Source organism: Myxocyprinus asiaticus, chromosome 42, assembly GCF_019703515.2.
Source record: "Myxocyprinus asiaticus isolate MX2 ecotype Aquarium Trade chromosome 42, UBuf_Myxa_2, whole genome shotgun sequence".
Classification (NCBI taxonomy): domain Eukaryota; kingdom Metazoa; phylum Chordata; class Actinopteri; order Cypriniformes; family Catostomidae; genus Myxocyprinus; species Myxocyprinus asiaticus.
In genome coordinates, this window is record NC_059385.1 from 34,497,149 (window position 1) to 34,516,714 (window position 19,566).

Below are 19,566 nucleotides of genomic sequence, written 5' to 3' on the forward strand. Positions count from 1 at the left end.
GACGGCATAATGCAACCCTAAAACAACCGTAAAAATGCAGATTTAAACATTTTTAAAGCATGATTTTCCTTCACATTTTTTATTTATACTGCTCAATGAGGACTTCCAATCCTTTTCTACAGACTACAGCAAAATTTGTCTGTTGAAGCATAATTTTCAGTAAAGCTGCTCTGGAATGATGTGTTAAAGAGCTATACAAATAAAAATGACTTAACTTGACATTTCTGCCTTTAAACCCTCCCAAAATTGGCCCCGTTGACTTGCATTGTAAGTGCCTCACTGGAACCTCAATTTCTGCCCCTTTTTTTTTTTTTTTTTGCTAATCAATCATCATGCCACCAATGATGTGTATTGAGCTTAACTTGTATTGAAAGGTTCCTCTGATATTTTTTTGTCCTTTGTTTTTCCAGAAGTACTGATCCTCATGTGCCAGACTACCCCACAATTGTGACCATATCCAGCATTCACAATCACATCATCTGTATAGCTGATGCTATGTGTCATATTGATGTCTTAAAGCCAAGCAATGACCTTCCAGAAATACATGAACAAGAGACAGATGATGACCTCAGTGAGAGAGAATCAGTGAAAGGTTAGAGATGAAAAGATTAAACAAGTTGTATTATATAATTATAGACTCAATTTAATTAATTGTACAAATGGAAGGTATTGTGCTATAGTCTCATAAGTTTTTGTTTGTTTGTTTAGAAACTGGAGTTTGTCAAGAGTGGGATACCATGTGCCAAGAGTTGTCTGCTATGGTGCGGACTCAGAAGGAACTGCAAGGAGCAGCATCAGAATTCATAAAGTCATTTAACAGAATTAAACATAACCCATCTGTACTGTCTTCAGCTTTACATTTGTTTGGCCACCATGAAGCTACAAACCATGGATCTGTCCGAGCCCTCCAGAGGGCCTCCAAGCATACCAGGGCAATCGTAGCATCACAGCCCTCTTCAGTTGCTCATCAAAGGGTGAAACTTGGGGGAAGACATAGAATATTTGCTGGAAAACCTTTAAAAAACACAACTAGCCAAGATCATCGCTATAGCTTTGCCATGAACTGCAGGGAGTTGCAGTCTTGCACACACAGTGTAGATGTGCCACAGCAACCCTAAATGATGAAGAATTTTAGTTACGTCAACATTATTGTGTAGATTTTAAAATTTGAATAGTCTATATTAAAATTTCAATGCGGCAGTACATTTATTTTGCGACTGGTAAACCTATATGGCAACTCGTGTTTGGCTGCATTTCCACCCTGTTGGGTCCTCAGTGCCTGTTCTGTGGTTTGTGGACATTTAAACCTCCTCATTGCTTTCTCCTAATTTTTCCAATTATTGTTTATATGAAACGTTGTTCTGTCCTAATGCTTTTTAACATTTTTGTTAGCTTGTCAAAGTTGTGGTGAATCATGATGAAATATTCAGTATGTTTTTTCAAAATTTGAGCACATTTTCATCTGAAATTCTTGAAACCCAGATGGCAGAATTGTGTGGTGAAATGAAAGAGAAGTAAACTTGCATCATAGGTGGCAGGCAGTATAGGAAGTATACATTACAGTAAACCTCAATTTGTTTGGGAGAGCAAAACGCAAAGAGGTTAGATAATGGAAATCCATTTATATATATATATATATATATATATATATATATATATATATATATATATATTATTCTTTTAAATAAAACATTTTGATTATACTATGAAAACATTCTTTTTATCTTTGAATGTTAGAACTAAGAACATTCTCATCTAAAAAGACTACTGTTTGCCAGCTAACCACCTCCTAAATAACTACTACAATGTTGTATGAGGGTAATTAGGAGGGCTGACTAACTAAAGAATCGTACCTTTAACACTATAGCTGGGTCTGAAATGACACACTACACTGTGCACTTGCACTATACTGTACTCTATGCATTCAGCCATCTAGTGTATGACTTTTCAAAGTGTAGTAATGTCTCAGATGGAACACAAAAAATGTTTTTACTATACCAAAGCATTTTTATCAGCTGAAGGAAGTGACATTTCAAATGCACATGATGTGTTGCTGTCAAAGGCTTGTTAACTATTTGTTTCCTTCGCTGGTTCTAGATCCCAGGGCCACACCACAAAGACTCAAGGAGGCAGAGAAGTAAGTAAAACAAGCAGAATTTTATTTGTATCCACCTTTTTCCTGAAAGTGGAAGTGTTCCACGATTCGCCTACATAATCAAAAAAAACATAATCTAGCTCAGGTGCAAGCACCCTTACCGCTTTCTCTCTCTCCGGACGGACACTTGACCACACCCCTGCTGCCACAAATCCCCACCGCCTGACTCAGGCTGGGGAGGCATCAGGCCTGCTTGCCACTCCTCCCCACCCCCCCCACCCCCCCATTTCTGGAGAGGAAGTCAGCGACAGCCATCTGCACTCCTGGTCTGTGGACCATGTTGAACTTAAATGGCTGAAGAGCCAGATACCAACGGGAGATCCGCGCGTTGGTATCTTTCATGCAGTGGAGCCACTGGAGTGGGGCGTGATCCGAGCAGAGGGTGAAGGCCCGCCCCAACAGGTAGTACCGGAGAGTGAGGACCACCCACTTAATGGCGAGACACTCCCTTTCCATGGTGCTGTACTTAGTCTCCCTCAACGAGAGCTTAGGCTAATGTACAGCACCGGGCACTCCTCCCCCTCCACCACCTGCGAGAGTACGGCCCCCAGCCCTTTGTCTGAAGCGTCCGTCTGCAAGACAAAAGGGAGAGAGAAATCGGGTGAATGTAAAAGTGGCCCCCCGCAAAGTGTGGCTTTCACTTGCATAAACACCTGTTGACACTGCTCCGTCCACTGGACCGGGTCTGGAGCTCCCTTTTTAGTGAGATCAGTCAGCGGGCTGGTGACGTCCGAATAATTAGGCACAAATCTCCTATAATAGCCAACCAGCCCCAGGAACTGTCTCACCCCCTTTTTGGTCTTGGGCCTCGGGCAGGCTGCAATCACGCACTTCTTGGGGTTTGCTGTGAGTCCGGCCCGTCGCAGCGATCTCAGAACCGCCATCAGATGTTGCATGTGCCCCTGCCAATCACTGCTGTAAATGATGATGTCATCCAAATAGGCAGCAACGTAAGCCGAATGCGGTCTGAGGATTCGGTCCATGAGACACTGAAACGTAGCCGGGGCACCAAACAAACTGAACGGAAGTGTCACAAATTGGTGTAATCCGAACGGTGTGGAGAAAGCTGTTTTTTCACGGGAAATTGGTCTCAAAGGGATCTGCCAATAACCCTTGGTCAAATCCAGTGTCGAATAAAATCGAGCAGTGCCCAACCAATCGAGCAACTCATCAATGCGAGGCATTGGGTATGCATCAAATTTAGACAGCGCGTTGACTTTTCTATAATCCACACAGAATCATACAGACCTGTCGCTCTTAGGAACTAGAACAACTGGGCTGGACCAATCGCTGTGGGATTCCTCTATTACCCCCATATCGAGCATAGCATCCAATTCTTCCCGGACAATTTTCTTTTTGTGCTCAGGCAATCGGTAGGGACGGCTACGTACCACCACCCCTGGCTCAGTCTCGATGTGGTGCTGTATGAGGTTCATACGACCCGGTAGAGGGGAAAACACGTCTGCAAACTCCTTCTGCAATTTGGCAACCTCTGCGAGTTGATATGGTGAGAGGTGGTCTCCGCAAGTGACTGGGGTGAAATGATTCTGTTTTGTATTCACCTCTGGCCCGAGCTCTGCCCTCTCCAGGACTACCGTAGCCAACATCACAGGGACCGCCTCGCTCCACAATTTCAGGAGGTTGAGGTGGTATATTTGACGTGCGCCCCCTCTATCGGTTCGCTTTACCTCATAATCGAGATCCCCCACTTGTCGTGTGACCTCAACGGGTCCTTGCCACTTGGCGAGTAATTTGGAGCTCAATGTGGGAAGTAATACCAGTACCTTATCTCCCAGTGCAAATTCCCGCAGCCGAGTTCCCCTGTCATACAGTCGGCACTGTCATTCTTGAGCTTGGAGCAAGTCCTCCTGTGTTAGTTGCCCCAAGGTGTGGAGTTTTGCTCTAAGATCAAGAACGTATTGTATTTCATTCTTACTTTTTGAAGGTCCCTCCTCCCAAGCTTTGCGCATAACATCAAGCACGCGGTGCGGGTGCTGCCCGTATAGTAGCTCGAATGGAGAAAACCCCGTGGAGGCTTGCGGGACCTCTCGTATTGCGAATAACAGGGGATCGAGCCATTTGTCCCAATTTCTAGCATCCTCATGTACGAACTTACGAATCATATTTTTAAGGGTTTTATTAAATCGCTCCACCAGGCCATCTGTTTGTGGATGATAGATGCTGATGCGGATTGATTTAATGCCCAATAATTCGTAAAGCTTGCATAGTGTTCGTGACATAAAGTTTGTGCCTTGATCAGTGAGGATTTCTTTCGGAATCCCCACCCGGGAGATTATTTTGAAGAGTGCCTCCGCAACACTGCGTGCTGAGATGTTGCGCAGAGGCACTGCTTCCGGGTATCGCGTTGCATAGTCCACTAGGACTAATACAAAGCGATGTCTGCGTGCAGACCGCTCTAATGGCCCGACGAGGTCCATTCCAATTCTCTCAAAGGGGATCTCGATCAGCGGAAGAGGGCGCAATGGCGCTTTTGGGGTGACCGGTGGATTCACCAGCTGGCATTCACGGCATGCCGCACACCACCTGCTGACATCGCCGCCAATGCCCAGCCAATAAAAATGGGCTATTAGATGGTTCAGTGTTTTCCTTTTCCCTAGATGACCCGCCATGAGATTATAATGAGCCGCCTGGAACACCATTTCCCGACGACTCCATGGTATTAAGAGCTGGGTTGTATCTTCCTTTGAGTGTCCTGCATCACTCTATACAACCGCTCGTTTATAATTGAGAAATAAGGATATGAAAGGGTGACGCCCGGCTGGAGTTGTTGACCATCGATCACTCTCAGTTGGTCAAAGGCGTGCTTGATGGTTTCGTCTCACAACTGCTCCAAAGGGAAATCCCCTTCGGGAAATCCCCCGAGGACAGGAGGGGCTGCAGCCTCTCCCCCTCCACGTCATCCTGACGTGGAGCAGACGAAGACAGCCCTGGCTCCGCCTCCCCTGCCAGAGCATCACAAATCTCACATCTCGTGGCTTTAGATCAGGACCCATCCGCGCATATTCCCTTTAATACATTTCTAAACTCAGGCCAATTAGTCCCCAAAATCAGCGGATGGGTGAGGCGGGAACTAACCGTGGCCTCCACTCTATGTTTTGTTCCCCGAAATTTAATAACAAGGGTCACCACAGGGTAGTTGTGAATATCCCCATGCACACACTTCACCCTTACTGTTTTAGCTGTGCCTAAAGCCTTGCGTTGAACCAAGCGTTGGTGGGTAGTGGTTTCATTACAACCCGTGTCCACCAATGCTTGGTGAGTTCCCCCATGACACTTACCGGTATCCGGTACGCTCCGGCCCAATCAGGGGCAGTCTGCAGAGTGTCGGGGATCTGGACCACCGTTCCCAGCTCCATGACACACAGCCCACTGATCCCGGAAGTGTCCCGGATCTCCGCAACTCCAGCAGACCGGCCCAGGCGTCACGCTCGCACCTATGTCGGCGGGCACTTCCACCTGAGGGGGAGAGCGGCTGGGCACTGTTGCTGCTGTGGGAGACGGAACTGGCTTTGGTGGCAGGACTCCTCGCCTCCGCGGGACAGGAACAGGCTCTGGGGAGAGAGCAGAGTGAGAGAGAAGAGGGGAGGGGGAAGAGATCGGGGAAAACATAGGGTAGGGGGAGAGAGAGTGGGAGGGCTCTTCCACCCTCCGGTACGCCACAAAATGCCAGTCGAACGGCTTCCTCCAGTGATGCCGGGCGGTGGCACTGGACCCACTCCGCCGTTCCTCTTGGCAGTCGATGGATTAGCTGCTCCAGTACCACCTGGTCGACAACTCCCGTGATGTCGCAATTCCCCGCCAGCAGCCATTTCCGGCACACGTCTTGGAGCCGTTGGGAAAAAGCAAATGGGCGGTCGGTCTTCCCCAGCTTCAAGGTCCAGAACAGCTGGCGATACTGTTCTGGGCTACGACCCACCCGCTGCAGGATAGACTTTTTCAGGTCGTCATAGGCCAGGAGATTAGTTGCCGGCAACTGTTGGGCAGCAAGCTGAGATTCCCCGGACAGCAATGGGAGGAACCTGGCTGCCCACTGGTCACGCGGCCAGCCCGCGATCTCTGCAGTTCTCTCAAATAAGTTGAGGAAAGCCTCGGCATCGTCTTCGGCTCTCATCTTCAGGAGTGTGGGGGGAGGTAGTTGGCTGCGGTGGTCCGGGGTCGCGGCTCTCTCTTTCTCCTGGCCGAGGAGGCTCTGGATCGCGAGCCGGTCCTCTGCTTGAGCCTGTAGGATCTCGAAGAAGCACCGTTCCTGGTCTTGGCGTAGCTCAAGCAGTGATTGCTGGTTGGACTGATGTATACTGGCGAGGGACTGGAGGATCTCGGACACCTGGGAGGACTCCATGGGGCGTACTTCAGTTTTTATTCCCGGGTTTCGGCACCAGTGTGACACTGCTTCACAGGCAGAAGGGAAGGAGAACACAGGGAAGCGGGGTTTCCAGGTTCAGGTACGAGATTTAATCGGCCACCTCAATGCTTAACAATTTCACAAACTCATCAGTTTCACAGGCACGTAGTTACTTAAACACATCAGCTTCACAGGCATATAGTTACTTAAACACATCAGCTTCACAAACACAATAGATTAAGCACAACAGCTTCTGCAGCACCGTGGCCTTCCTTGTGCCAGACTCTCTCCCTCTGCTGCTGGTGGCGTGGCTGTTTATATGCCACTCTCCCCATGCTCATTGGAATTAGAGACAGGTGTTAAACATAATCTAACTCAGGTGCAAGCACCCTTACCACTTTCTCTCTCTCCGGATGGACGCTTGACCACGCCCCGCTACCACAATCACCAATCACATTCATAAAATGTACAAAATTGTCCAACTATAGAAGTCCGACACTCAAAGATAAAAAAACAAAAAAACTCCAGTCCAGGACTTTCAGGAATCCACGATTCCATGTCACCACTTAGAACAGCCGCTTGGTACGCAACAGGAATCCAGAAGGCACTGAAACCAAACAATTGGTTTCACCACAAGGATCAAATATGCCTGGGGACCTCAACCATTAAACCTGTGGAATCCAAACTTTCCTCTACTTATTCTAGTAAGCGCTCTTCAAAGAATTCTCAGTGTTTACCGTCTCTCTCACCAGCGTGATCCCCCCCCCCCGCCCCACTTATGGGCTTCCTTGTGTTCACAGCTGATTAGCATCTCAGCTCCACGTGACTGCTCTTCTTTCCAAGCGAAAGGACCCAGACAGGTAAGCGGACACTTCTTTTCGAGGGATGGGCTCATTTGGGGGACAAATGTGGTTACAGCAATAATTAAGCACGGGGTAATTAGAAAAGTGACAATTGGGAAAAACAAAAGCAAGAAAGGTGATTACATACACATTGTGATAGTAAGCAAAACTCACTGCAAAATACAAAACTCCTATTACTTTAAGAAAAACAATATGTGAAAATACTTTGCACTTCAAACGTTATAGCACAGCTCAAAAACTTTGCTATTTGTCATCCCCCACGCCCCTTTTTTAATTGTCATCCCGACAGCCCCAACCCCACCTGTTATAAATACCAGGCAGATCTCTTACCTATTGTCTCCCTTGTTGAACGTCTTAAGATCTTGTTCATGTAACGTTTGGGATGGATCTTCTATTTGAGCCCTCTCTTTGTAGGTTGGGGTCTTCTTGTTGTTGTACCTGCCATTCATTAATACTACTGGGTCGATACTTTGTCAAACTGAAAATCTGACAATTGTGCCACCCACCTCTGTTCTACAGCTCCAGGGGTTGCTGATTGCAAATGAATCAGCGGGCTATTGTCCACACAAACTGTAACTTTGGCCCCAAAAAATTGTCTTTGAACTTATGTGAAACTGCCCATTTTAGGGCCAGGAGCTCAAGCTTAAATGAGTTGTAATTCTGAACATTCTTTTCATTTTTTCGAAATGCTTCTGCTGGTGTAAGCAATCACTCTTTCTCTACCACCTTGTACTTGAGACAAAACAGCCCCTAGGCCTTTTAGGCTTGCATCGGTGGAGAGGTGAGTGTTTTCCGGGGTCTGTGGAGACCCCTTCCCTGCTTACCACATGCCCAAGGTAATTGACCTTGGACTGGAAAAGCTTGCATGTAAAATCCATGTCTTAATAGCTGCTCAAACACCTGTTCCAGGTGCTGCAAATGACTGTCAAAATCTGGAGAGTAAACTATCACAAAATCAAGTTGAGGATGGTGTCATTGAGCAGGCCCCCCATGCACCTTTGCATCAACCTCTGGAAGGTTGCTGAGGTGTTGTAAAGTCCAAAGGGCATCATCTGGAACTCAGAAAGGCCAAGAGGGGTAGTGAAGGCAGTCTTCTCTCTATCCCTAGGATCGACCTCTACTTGCCAGTAACCACTGGCCAAGTCCAATGCTGAGAACCACTGAGACTGCTTTAGACAGCATCCTTATGACCCAGGGCATTGAGCTTCCGATAATCTACACAGAACCTCCATGAATTATCTTTCTTCATCACCAACACAATGGGAGCTGCCCATGGACTGGAATTTTGCCTCACCACACACCCCACTATCCAGCAAAACCTTACTCCAGCGGCGAAGTAGTAGATCCATCTTCCTCTGCTCATCTGAATACAACCCCTCACCTCTAAAATCATGGACAGGGTGTTCACCCTCAGGTGGCAGCTGTTCCGTTTGCACCTCCACTGTGCCAGGGTTGTCTGCTCACAACACTAGCTCCCTTTCTCCATGAACATCAGCTATATATGTCTGGAAAACGGAAGCAAGAGAACGTCTTGGCGGTACCACAACAAGGTAAGGATCCTTTTTGCGGACTTCAGTTCGGCTTTCAACACCATCATCCTAGCTATACTCCAGAATAAATTACACCAACTCTCTGTTCCCATGTCTATCTGTCAGTGGATTACCAGCTTTCTGACAGACAGGCAGCAGCTTGTGAGACAGGGGAAACTCACTTCCAGCATCTGTTCAATCAGCACTAGTGCCCCCCAGGGATGTGTGATCTCCCCACTACTCTTCTCCCTCCACACCAATGACCATCGCCAAGGACCCCTCTGTCAAGCTCCTGAAGTTTGCAGATGACACCACTGTCACCAGCCTCATCCGAGATGATGATGAGTCTGCATACAGAAGGGAGGTTGAACAGCTGGCTGTCTGGTGCAGTCAAAACAACCTTGAGCTGAACATGCTCAAAACAGTGGAGATGATTGTGGACTTTAGGAGGAACACCCCAACACTGACCCCCCTCAACATTCTAAACAGCACTGTGGCAGCAGTGGAGTCATTCAGGTTCCTGGGCACTACCATCTCACAGGATCTGAAGTGGGAGACACACATTGACTCCATTGTGAAAAAGGCCCAGAAGAGGTTGTACTTCCTTCGCCAGCTGAGGAAGTTCAACCTGCCACAGGCGCTGCTGATACAGTTCTACTCAGCAGTCATTGAGTCTGTCCTCTGCACTTCAATAACTGTCTGGTTTGGTTCAGCTACGAAATCAGACATCAGAAGACTACAAAGGACAGTTTGGACTTCTGAGAGGATTATTGGTTGCCCCCCCCCCATTACTCTGGACCCCACTCACCCTGCCTATTACCTGTTGCCTTCTTGCCTTCTGAGCACCAGAACCGTCAGGCACAGGAGCAGTTTTTTCCCTCAGGCTATTCATCTCATGAACAGTTAAAATTGCCCCATTGAGCAATAGCTATGTGCAATACACAGTTTAGTCTTTTTTTTAGTTTTGTAGTCAGAAATATAATTGTGCCACCATATTAATTTATTTAATTATAAATCAAAAATTTCATTAAAAAAAACAAGTTTTTGAAATTGATAACTTGGACCAAATAATAAAGAAAAGCAGCCAATAAGTGCCCAGCATATAGATGGGAACTCCTTCAATACTGTTTAAAAAGCATCCCAGGGTGATACCTCAAGAAGTTGGTTGAGAAAATGTCAAGAGTACATTTTTGAAAATTCTAGGCAAAGGGTGACTACTTTGAAGATGCTAAAATATAAACATTTTTTATTTATTTTGGATTTTGTTTACTCACAACATAATTCCCATGGTTCCATTTATGTTATTCCATAGTTTTAATGACTTTACTATTATTCTAAAATGTGAAAAAAAAAAATAATAATAATAATAATAATTCTAATAAAGAATGAGTAAGTGTTTCAAAACTTTTGACCGGTAGTGTATGTGTGTCAGTGTGTGTATTTGTATAATTATTTTTTATTTTTTTTATTATTATCTATGTCTTGCTGCTGATTTTGTATTGTTGTACACTGGAAGCTCCTGTCACCAAGACAAATTTCTTGTTATTCTGATCCACATGCCCATTTCACTGGGCTCATTGGGACTTACTCTGTTACCATGTACTACACGTACCGCTATCTCTGTTGCGCACCATCTCCCTGTTTACATTTGCGACTCCCGCTGCACGCGTTTACATGCGCTTGCTCCCTCGAACGCTGACGGGGAGAATAGCATGACGGATGCCGTGACTAGCCCCCCCATGTCCTTGACACCTCGCGCACGGAACTCGCGCTTACTTCCGCATTACACATCCGGGCATTTGCACGTGATGAAATCAGATGAATTAATAGTGATAAACATAATAGCAATATGTTATTAAAGAGGTGACCACAAATAGCTGGATTAATGTTGTAAATTCTTTAAAGGGGGCGAGGAGTTGTCAGTGTAAGGGGAGCCCCCAAGAGCTCGAACACTGAATAAACTCCACACATAGTTCATTCCAAAAGGATTGTTTAGTGTAAAACATGCAGACAGGAGGTCATTATTGTGAGCTGTTTCCTCACAAAAGCAGTTTATTTAGCACACTCAAGCATCTCCTCCATAGACATCCATTAAAAAACAGCCTCTTGTCTCCTCCCCTGTGTATCGATATAGAATGTCAATGGGACCACTGTTATGCTATTTTATTGCTAAGCTTGTAGTCTCCACTTGATTGAAGGGCTCTGCCTAAGCTTCACAGGCACTGTGCAAAAGCATCATGCGCATTGGCTGGAACAGCCAGATTTTTTTTTTTTTTTTTTTTAATTTTTTTTTTTTTTTTCAAGTCAGATTTTAATGCTGATTTGAAATGTGTTATTTGATCATAATCTTAACCAACCACTTTGGAGATTTCGGTCTTTCCCCATTCAAGTAGATAGAAGCTGTAGCCTACTTTTTTTTGTATACACAGAAAACAGCTGCCCGGGAGCGTTCCCAAGATGGCCACCAAGTGGACTGACTTGCCTTGAAAGCGGCTTTGATTTACACTATGACGCAACTGTGGCATTATATTATAATATTAATAACTATGGTCGCTACATATGAATGTTATCTTAACTACCCAATTGCAGCTTACTTAGCCAATCATGCCGGGGAAAGTGGGATTTATAGATACACAGGTTTAACAGGTAAAAAATTCGGGTGAGCAAAATAAACGACTGTCCATAAATAAAACTAATAAAATATTATGAAATGTGAATGCAAATAATGTGTTTAGCAGTCATTTTTCTGCAGTCATTCTGTCAAACAGCGACACCCATTGGATAATGTTTCAGTGGGAGGCGGCGTCTCTTAAGCCTTCCTTGTGAATGTGAGAACACTTGGCAATAAAGCTCATTCTGATTCAGCTCATTGTATTCTCATGTCTGAGTTTGAAAGGCATACTACCCATACTACTCTTACTATTGCCATATGTGTCTATGACAGAAATAGTATTAGTATGCAATTTTGACCTTAGTGTGACGGGGCATAAATGCCGAATGTATTGAAAAGTCACGTGAGGGGAGACGTTAGCTCCGATTAGCGCTGATTCGTTCAATATGCTGTCAATCAATCAATGCGACAGTGCCCGCCTCTCATGCTCTGGTCCTCACAGTGTGTCTCTGCAGATCGCGAACTGATGGAAGTGCAGAAACTATTTGCACAGAAAACAACTAACTGACACAGACAACCGCATTTTTGGTCACATCCAAATCAAAACGAACTTAAAATTACTTGAAATCTGAAATGGTATGTGAGTGACCAGCTTTTTAGTGAGCAATTGCCCTTAAAGGTACAGATCCGTGCCATCACAAACCCTGTGTTGTTTAACAAGGAGTAGATGACTATAAAAATAAGAGGTGAACAGATGAAATATACATGAAATATGCTTGTTGTCTTGTAGGTATTGTTTTAGATGCAATAAAAAATCAATAATTATAAAACAATGCATACACTTGGAGTCTTTAATTTGAATTGATTTAATAAATAGTGTTAATATCAACTTTCAAAAATAAGTATTTATATATATATATTAATTTTTGGGGGCATATATATATATATATATATATATATATATATATATATATATATATATATATGCATAGCCTATACAAATTTGATGATAATAAACTGATTTAAGGAAAATATTGTATATGTTTCATAGAGAACAACAAACATTTTTAGTATTTTGTTATGTTGTTGAATTTATAAGCAAAATATGTGACTTTATATTATATATTTTTTATGCAGGTGTACTTTTTTTAATATCATATGTTTTGATAAATCAGATTTAAGATTTGTATGGGTTTAACCTGAAAGCTATTTAAGTGTCAACTGGAACTGAAATAGGAATTTATACTGGACTTGTAAAAAAAATAAAAAATGCTGAGATGGCACTCCACCATAGACTACAATGTCATCTGTAAAATAATATAGCACTGAGAATTGACACTGATGAATGAGTTTAAGTGAAGAGAAAAATGGCCTGTGAATCCAGTAAACAAATCATTGAAAGGCACAATTCTGTTTTCAATATTTTATTAATTTTAAACAAAAAGAGCTTACACAATTGCATAGGATACATGAATGGGTCATGCATTAAAGAGTGGCAGGAATTAGTAAAATTATATATATATATATATGCGCAAGAATAATTAGAATGATATCCCTTTTATAAACCTTGGAGTTACAGGGAGTAAAACAAATGAAGTGGATACATTTAAACAATGTAAGAACAATTCATACTGAAACATTTTAAAATTCAGTAGTGATAATGAGACATACATTAGTTACAATCACAATGTTGTGCATTTGGATAAAAATAGTAATAAACAAACTTAAGACAATTCAAAATATATTGCATAAACTTTACTGTAAATTGTTGGAATGGTTAAAAATCGGAATATACTGAATCTGGTATACAGTGCATTTCAGCATTATTTTTCAATTATGGTCAAAAAGCTACTAGGTAAATTGGGTGAAAAAAAATGCCTGAAATATATTGTAAATTTAAATTAAAATAAATCCATAATGAAAGTCTAATTTGGATTGGTTTATACAAACATTACAAATACACAAATGATTGGTTTGGTTTAATGTACTTCTGCCTTCGAAGACACTGGGCCCCAATTCATTAACCGTACGTAGGCACATGTTTATGTTTTTATGCAGAAATCATGAATCATCAATAAGTTTGCACTTTAAATTATTCTTAATTTACATAAAAATTAGAACCAGCTGAAACCACATACACACAAAAAAACTCAAGCAATTATAACATGAAATGTTTTAAGTTAGAATGTTTTGCTTTATATCTATATGTATATATTATTGTTAGAAAATGAATAACCCTACAATAAGTTTTACCTATTTGAGTAACAAAAATGATGCTTGTTACAGCTCACTCTGAGATTTTGCATAAAAATACAGCTATGACTACATAAAAGGTGTTTGATGCGTTTCAACTGGTTTTAAGAATGACACAGCTTTAATCAAAGATCTTGTGGCGCATGTTCTTAGAAGAGAGTGCATCTTTAAAGATATGTATATGCAGAGAGCAACACATCGCTGTACAGGAGAGGTTGTGCGGAAAGCCTTTATATGGAGATAGTTGGGCATGTTTTATCCAATTACTAACTCTGGCAATGTGCTCCTTCATTTCGAATATTCCAGATTCCTCAACATTAGAACAAAGAACAAATGTCTGTGCGTATATGCTGAAATTTTGCACGAAAACTTTTTTTCTGTTCACATAAATATGTAACATGTCCGCATTTATTAGTGAATCAGACTCATTGTTTGCACATGACTTTCTGGACAGAAAATGGCAAGTTTGTGACTTTAAGACATTCATTTATCAAAGTGAATTAAGAACTGTGTGTGCCCACAGCTAGAGAACAGGTGCATTACGCCCTGTTGGAAAGCTCAGTGTGGTGTAAGACTCTTGTTTTTGTTGCACAAATCCACCTTTATAAATTGTTGAGTTCCAGAAGAGTTTGGTCAAGCACTTGATGCATGTTTAGATTCTCCTCTTTGGCCTGGGCTAGTTTCTCTGGTGGTGTGAGAACAAAAAAGGCAACGTGAGACAGCTTTAATACAAAACATCAAAATCAGGTTGCATGGAAAATGCGACGTATCAGATAAAATGAACAGACAATAAAATTTTGAAAATTATAACAGAATATAAAAGTGAAAGGAATGACAAAAATGTTGTAGATTACTCTGTATTATATTAAAGAATTTGGTTTCTTACAAAGAGTATTATTAAATTGGGGCTTTTCACTGTACCTTAAGAATAAGAATATCTGACTTCTGACTGTGTTAGAAAAACTAACTTCATTAGGGGACCATTGGTGCAGTGTTTACAAATGAGACAAAAAACCTAAAGAGAGGGGAGGGGTGCTTCTTTTTGACATCATGCTTAGGCAAGACTGGGCATTGAGAGTTCTCTCAGAGCAGGAAAAGAGATGCCCTTGTTTTGGGAAATGTCGAGTCAGGGGTTTACATTACACTGGATATAATGGCACAGTCACAGTGGATAGCAGATGCTACTCAACTCTTTGATGCTGCAAAAAGATGTTAAAGGGCTATTTAAATATACTGTATATATAATATTTTAGTAATTATACTAATATTATATATATATATATATATATATATATATATTTATATTATACACACAGTTGTGCTCAAAAGTTTGCATACCCTGACAGAAATTGTGACATTTTGGCATTGATTTTGAAAATATGACTAATCATGCAAAAATAAAAAAAAAATAAAAAGTTTTTTATTTAAAGAGAGTGATCATATGAAGCCATTTATCATCACATAGTTGTTTGGCTCCTTTTTAAATCATAATGATAACAGAAATCACCCAAATGGCCCTGATCAAAAGTGTATATACCCTTGAATGTTTGGCCTTGTTACAGACACACAAGGTGACACACACAGGTTTAAATGGCAATTAAAGGTTAATTTCCCACACCTGTGGCTTTTTAAATTGCAATTAGTGTCTGTGTATATAAATAGTCAATGAGTTTGTTAGCTCTCACGTGGATGCACTGAGCAGGCTAGATACTGAACCATGGGGAGCAGAAGTGTCAAAAAGACCTGCGTAACAAGGTAATGGAACTTTATAAAGATGGAAAAGGATATAAAAAGATATCCAAAGCCTTGAAAATGCCAGTCAGTACTGTTCAATCACTTATTAAGAAGTGGAAAATTCGGGGATCTCTTGATACCAAGCCAAGGTCAGGTAGACCAAGAAAGATTTCAGCCACAACTGCCAGAAGAATTGTTCGGGATACAAAGAAAAACCCACAGGTAACCTCAGGAGAAATACAGGCTGCTCTGGAAAAAGACGGTGTGGTTGTTTCAAGGAGCACAATACGACGATACTTGAACAAAAATGAGCTGCGTGGTTGAGTTGCCAGAAAGAAGCCTTTACTGCGCCAATGCCACAAAAAAGCCTGGTTACAATATGCCCGACAACACCTTGACACACTGTAATTTTGAGTGACGAGACCAAAATAGAGCTTTATGGTCACAACCATAAGCGCTATGTTTGGAGAGGGGTCAACAAGGCCTATGGTGAAAAGAATACCATCCCCACTGTGAAGCATGGTGGTGGCTCACTGATGTTTTGGGGGTGTGTGAGCTCTAAAGGCACTGGGAATCTTGTGAAAATTGATGGCAAGATGAATGCAGCATGTTATCAGAAAATACTGGCAGACAATTTGCATTCTTCTGCATGAAAGCTGCGCATGGGACGCTCTTGGACTTTCCAGCACGACAACGACCCTATGCACAAGGCCAAGTTGACCCTCCAGTGGTTAGAGCAGAAAAAGGTGAAGGTTCCTGAGTGGCCATCACAGTCTCCTGACCTTAATATCATCGAGCCACTCTGGGGAGATCTCAAACTTTCGGTTCATGCAAGACGACCAAAGACTTTGCATGACCTGGAGGCATTTTGCCAAGACGAATGGGCAGCTATACTACCTGCAAGAATTTGGGGCCTCATAGACAACTATTACAAAAGACTACACACTGTCATTGATGCTAAAGGGGGCAATAAACAGTATTAAGAACTAAGGGTATGCAGACTTTTGAACAGGGGTCATTTAATTTTTTTCTTTGTTGACATGTTTTGTTTTATGATTGTGCCATTCTGTTATAACCTACAGTTGAATATGAATCCCATAAGAAATAAAAGAAATGTGTTTTGCCTGCTCACTCATGTTTTCTTTAAAAATGGTACATATATTACCAATTCTCAAAGGGTATGCAAACATTTGAGCACAACTGTGTATGTATATATATATTTTTAACAGTAGTTAAAATATACTAGCTATATACTAACTAGACAAAAGGCTAAGCACTGCTTTTAGAAATATGGATTTAAATATTCATAAAACGCATTTGTTTTCAAAATGAAATGTGCATAAATTTGTTTAATAATCCAACTAAAAATACATTATATATAAATTCAATATCTATTTCTATAAATTTCTCCAATGTGCATTTTTAGCATGCTTGCCAAAATGTGCAATGATTTTTATATAAACAAATATCTTGAATACAAGCTTTAATAGGTCCCTTATTGTACAGTACATAAGTAGCATCATTTCAGTTCTATTGTAATTCAGTCTGCCTCTCCATGCAGATTAAATCATTCATGTTCCATACTAGTGGAAAGCACAAACAGGTCAGTTTGAGCTATTAATGGCAAGAATCAAACAGTTTGATTGCCCAGGATTTTGGACACTCTGAATTTGGATTGGCTGGCTCAGACTAGTATGTCTACATGTAGATTAAATACAAAAGTTTCACATTTACAGTGCTGAATTTTCTGAGTTTGTGCACATTTAAAGCATTTACTTTTTTTTTTTTTTTTTTTGTAAAAGTAGTAGTTACTACTACTACTACAAAAAAAAAAAAAAAGTAGAGTTTGGTGGTAAAATGGACATACAATTTTGGTGTGTATTTTATTTCTTTGGTTTCAAGGTTTGTGATCTTTTAATCTGTGACAAAGTCTTTAAAGCTGAAGTGCAGTTGGGTCATGCTGCAAAATAATGATCTGAAATACAAGCAAGTCTGCTAGACATTACTAGCATGTTTTAACATGTTGCTTTGCTAGGCAAGGTTTTTGCATTTGGTTGCTAGGCAGTTACCAGGGTGATACTCAAAAGGCTCCTTGCCAGCCTGAGTCAAATGTGCCAACCTGGAAATGTCTACAATGTTCTGTTGCAGAGATATGCATGCTAGCTTGGCACTGCTAGCATGTGTTAGCACTTTGCTAAGTGTTGCTAGCATGAGTTAAAATGATGCTAGCATTAGACTCAGTCAAACAAGCCAAACAGGACATTTCTACAATGTTCTGGTGCAGAGATGTGTTTTGTTACTTGGTTGCTAGGGTAAGCCCATGTGGTTGCTAGGCAGTTGCCAGGGTGATAATGAGAAGTCCTGAGTCATACAAGCCAACAATGAAGTCTTTATGACATTCTGATCCTGAGATACCCAAAGTCAATGGGGCTGATTGCTAGGGTGTGGCTAAGTAGTTTTTCAAGTAGATACATGAAGACTGATTGCTCACCCAAGTAAAACAAGCCAACTCTCATGTCTCTAGGACATTCTGATCTGAAGATATCACACTCAGCCATTAAATGGAAGTCAATGGGGCTGGTTGCTAGGGTGTTCTAAATGGTTGCTAGGGCATGGCTAAGTAGTTTCCCAATGATACTTGAAGACTGATTGCTCACTCAAGTGAAACAAGCCAACTGTCTTGTCTGTAGTACATTCTGATCCAAAGATATCCCTCTCAGCCATTTTTAATGGAAGTCAATAGGGCTGGTTGCTAGTGTGCTCTAAATGGTTGCTAGGGTGCGGTTAACCAGTAACCAGAAGGATTCTTATTGGCTGCTTAGTGACCTGACTCAAGAGCCAATCCCCAAGTGTCTACAACATTCTGTTCTGAAGATATCCTTCTGAGCCATTTTGAATGGAAGTATATGGGGGTGGTTGCTAGGGTGTGGCTACACCATTTCAAAGATGATACTTAAGCTGTATCTCATTTGGAAGGCTGCGTGCTAGGTAGGACGCGTCCTTTGAAGGCTGCAGTATATCGAGTGTCCTTTAAACAAGCCTTGTTTAAACAAGACGGCCTTTGTAGTACAAACGGAAACTGAACATAACATGGTTGCTATGACAGCACGCCACTCTTTAACAAGCGCGAGCGCTTTGAGTGACAAGGGAACAAAGTGTTTTTGGAAGGGAATGTATAAAGGTAAATTTTAGGAGAGTTATGATGTAGAGAGAAAAGAAAATAGAAAATAGAATTGTGGGTTGAGTGCCCATGAAGGATACACCTCATGTATCCTCCAAATTCCTGTGAAAGAAGGTCGCATTCGAAGGCTGCATTTGAAGTGTCCTACTCGCTTTTCTGAAATGAGACAGCCTTGATGATGTATGCGGCCAACAAATGCGACCTCTGGAGGATGCAGCCTTCGAAACGAGACAGCCTTAGAGACTGACTGGTAGCCCGAGTGAAATGAGCCCACCCCCATGTCTCTACGACATTCTGATTGGGAGATATGATCCCACAAAATTCAGGGTCTTGTCATAATAGGAAAAAACTATTGTTTTCATGGGTGAGACCCTTGCCATAGTATGCTTATGGGGCTCTTACAGAGTTAGGTGCCAAAAAGTGTACGGAATAATAACAATAATAATAATAATAATAATAATAATAATAATAATATGTGAGATTATAATAGTGATGCTTTGCTTCACAAGCACCACTAATAATAATAATTATTATTTTTTTCTTACATAATTATTTTCTCTTTCAAGCCAACCTAATTATTTACAAGACATTTTTTTAAAACACATCCACAGCAACCTTGAATATACAGTATATGTCCTAGTCTGAGTCACAAGATAATTTAGGTTTTAAGTATTAGGCATACTATTGCTTGACATAGGCATCTCACATGGGTTTACTTTCTAGTCAATGAAAATCATATTCCTACACTGTAAAAAACTTACTGTAGAATTTACAGAAATTACCTGGCAAAAAAAAGTTGCCAATAAAAGTACTGTAAAAATGTTAATTGCTCTAAAACGAATTACATGCCCACATCACATATTATTGTAAAACACAT

General features: G+C 41.6%; 3 protein-coding genes across 6 annotated transcripts in view; 1 reads left to right on the plus strand and 2 right to left on the minus strand.

The window, feature by feature from the left end:
* The window catches only part of ca9 (carbonic anhydrase IX), a 332,582-nt gene that overhangs the window by 205,930 nt on the left and 107,086 nt on the right, over nucleotides 1–19,566 (plus strand). The gene's annotated exons all lie outside the window — the stretch shown is intronic.
* Nucleotides 1,684–12,280, minus strand: LOC127432366 (uncharacterized). Its single transcript, XM_051683350.1, has 2 exons — nucleotides 5,423–12,280; nucleotides 1,684–5,368 (listed from the first exon to the last, which is right to left on the minus strand). The coding sequence occupies exon 1, from the start codon at nucleotides 6,513–6,515 to the stop codon at nucleotides 5,451–5,453; it is 1,065 nt and encodes a 354-aa protein (XP_051539310.1). The 5' UTR covers nucleotides 6,516–12,280; the 3' UTR covers nucleotides 1,684–5,368; nucleotides 5,423–5,450.
* The window catches only part of tpm2 (tropomyosin 2 (beta)), a 50,966-nt gene continuing 44,329 nt past the window's right edge, over nucleotides 12,930–19,566 (minus strand). For all 4 annotated transcript variants that reach the window (XM_051683981.1, XM_051683979.1, XM_051683986.1 and 1 more), the window contains one exon: nucleotides 12,930–14,459. In XM_051683981.1, the coding sequence (XP_051539941.1) occupies nucleotides 14,377–14,459 (83 nt within the window). In that variant the 3' untranslated portion in view covers nucleotides 12,930–14,376. The remainder of the gene's footprint in view (nucleotides 14,460–19,566) is intronic.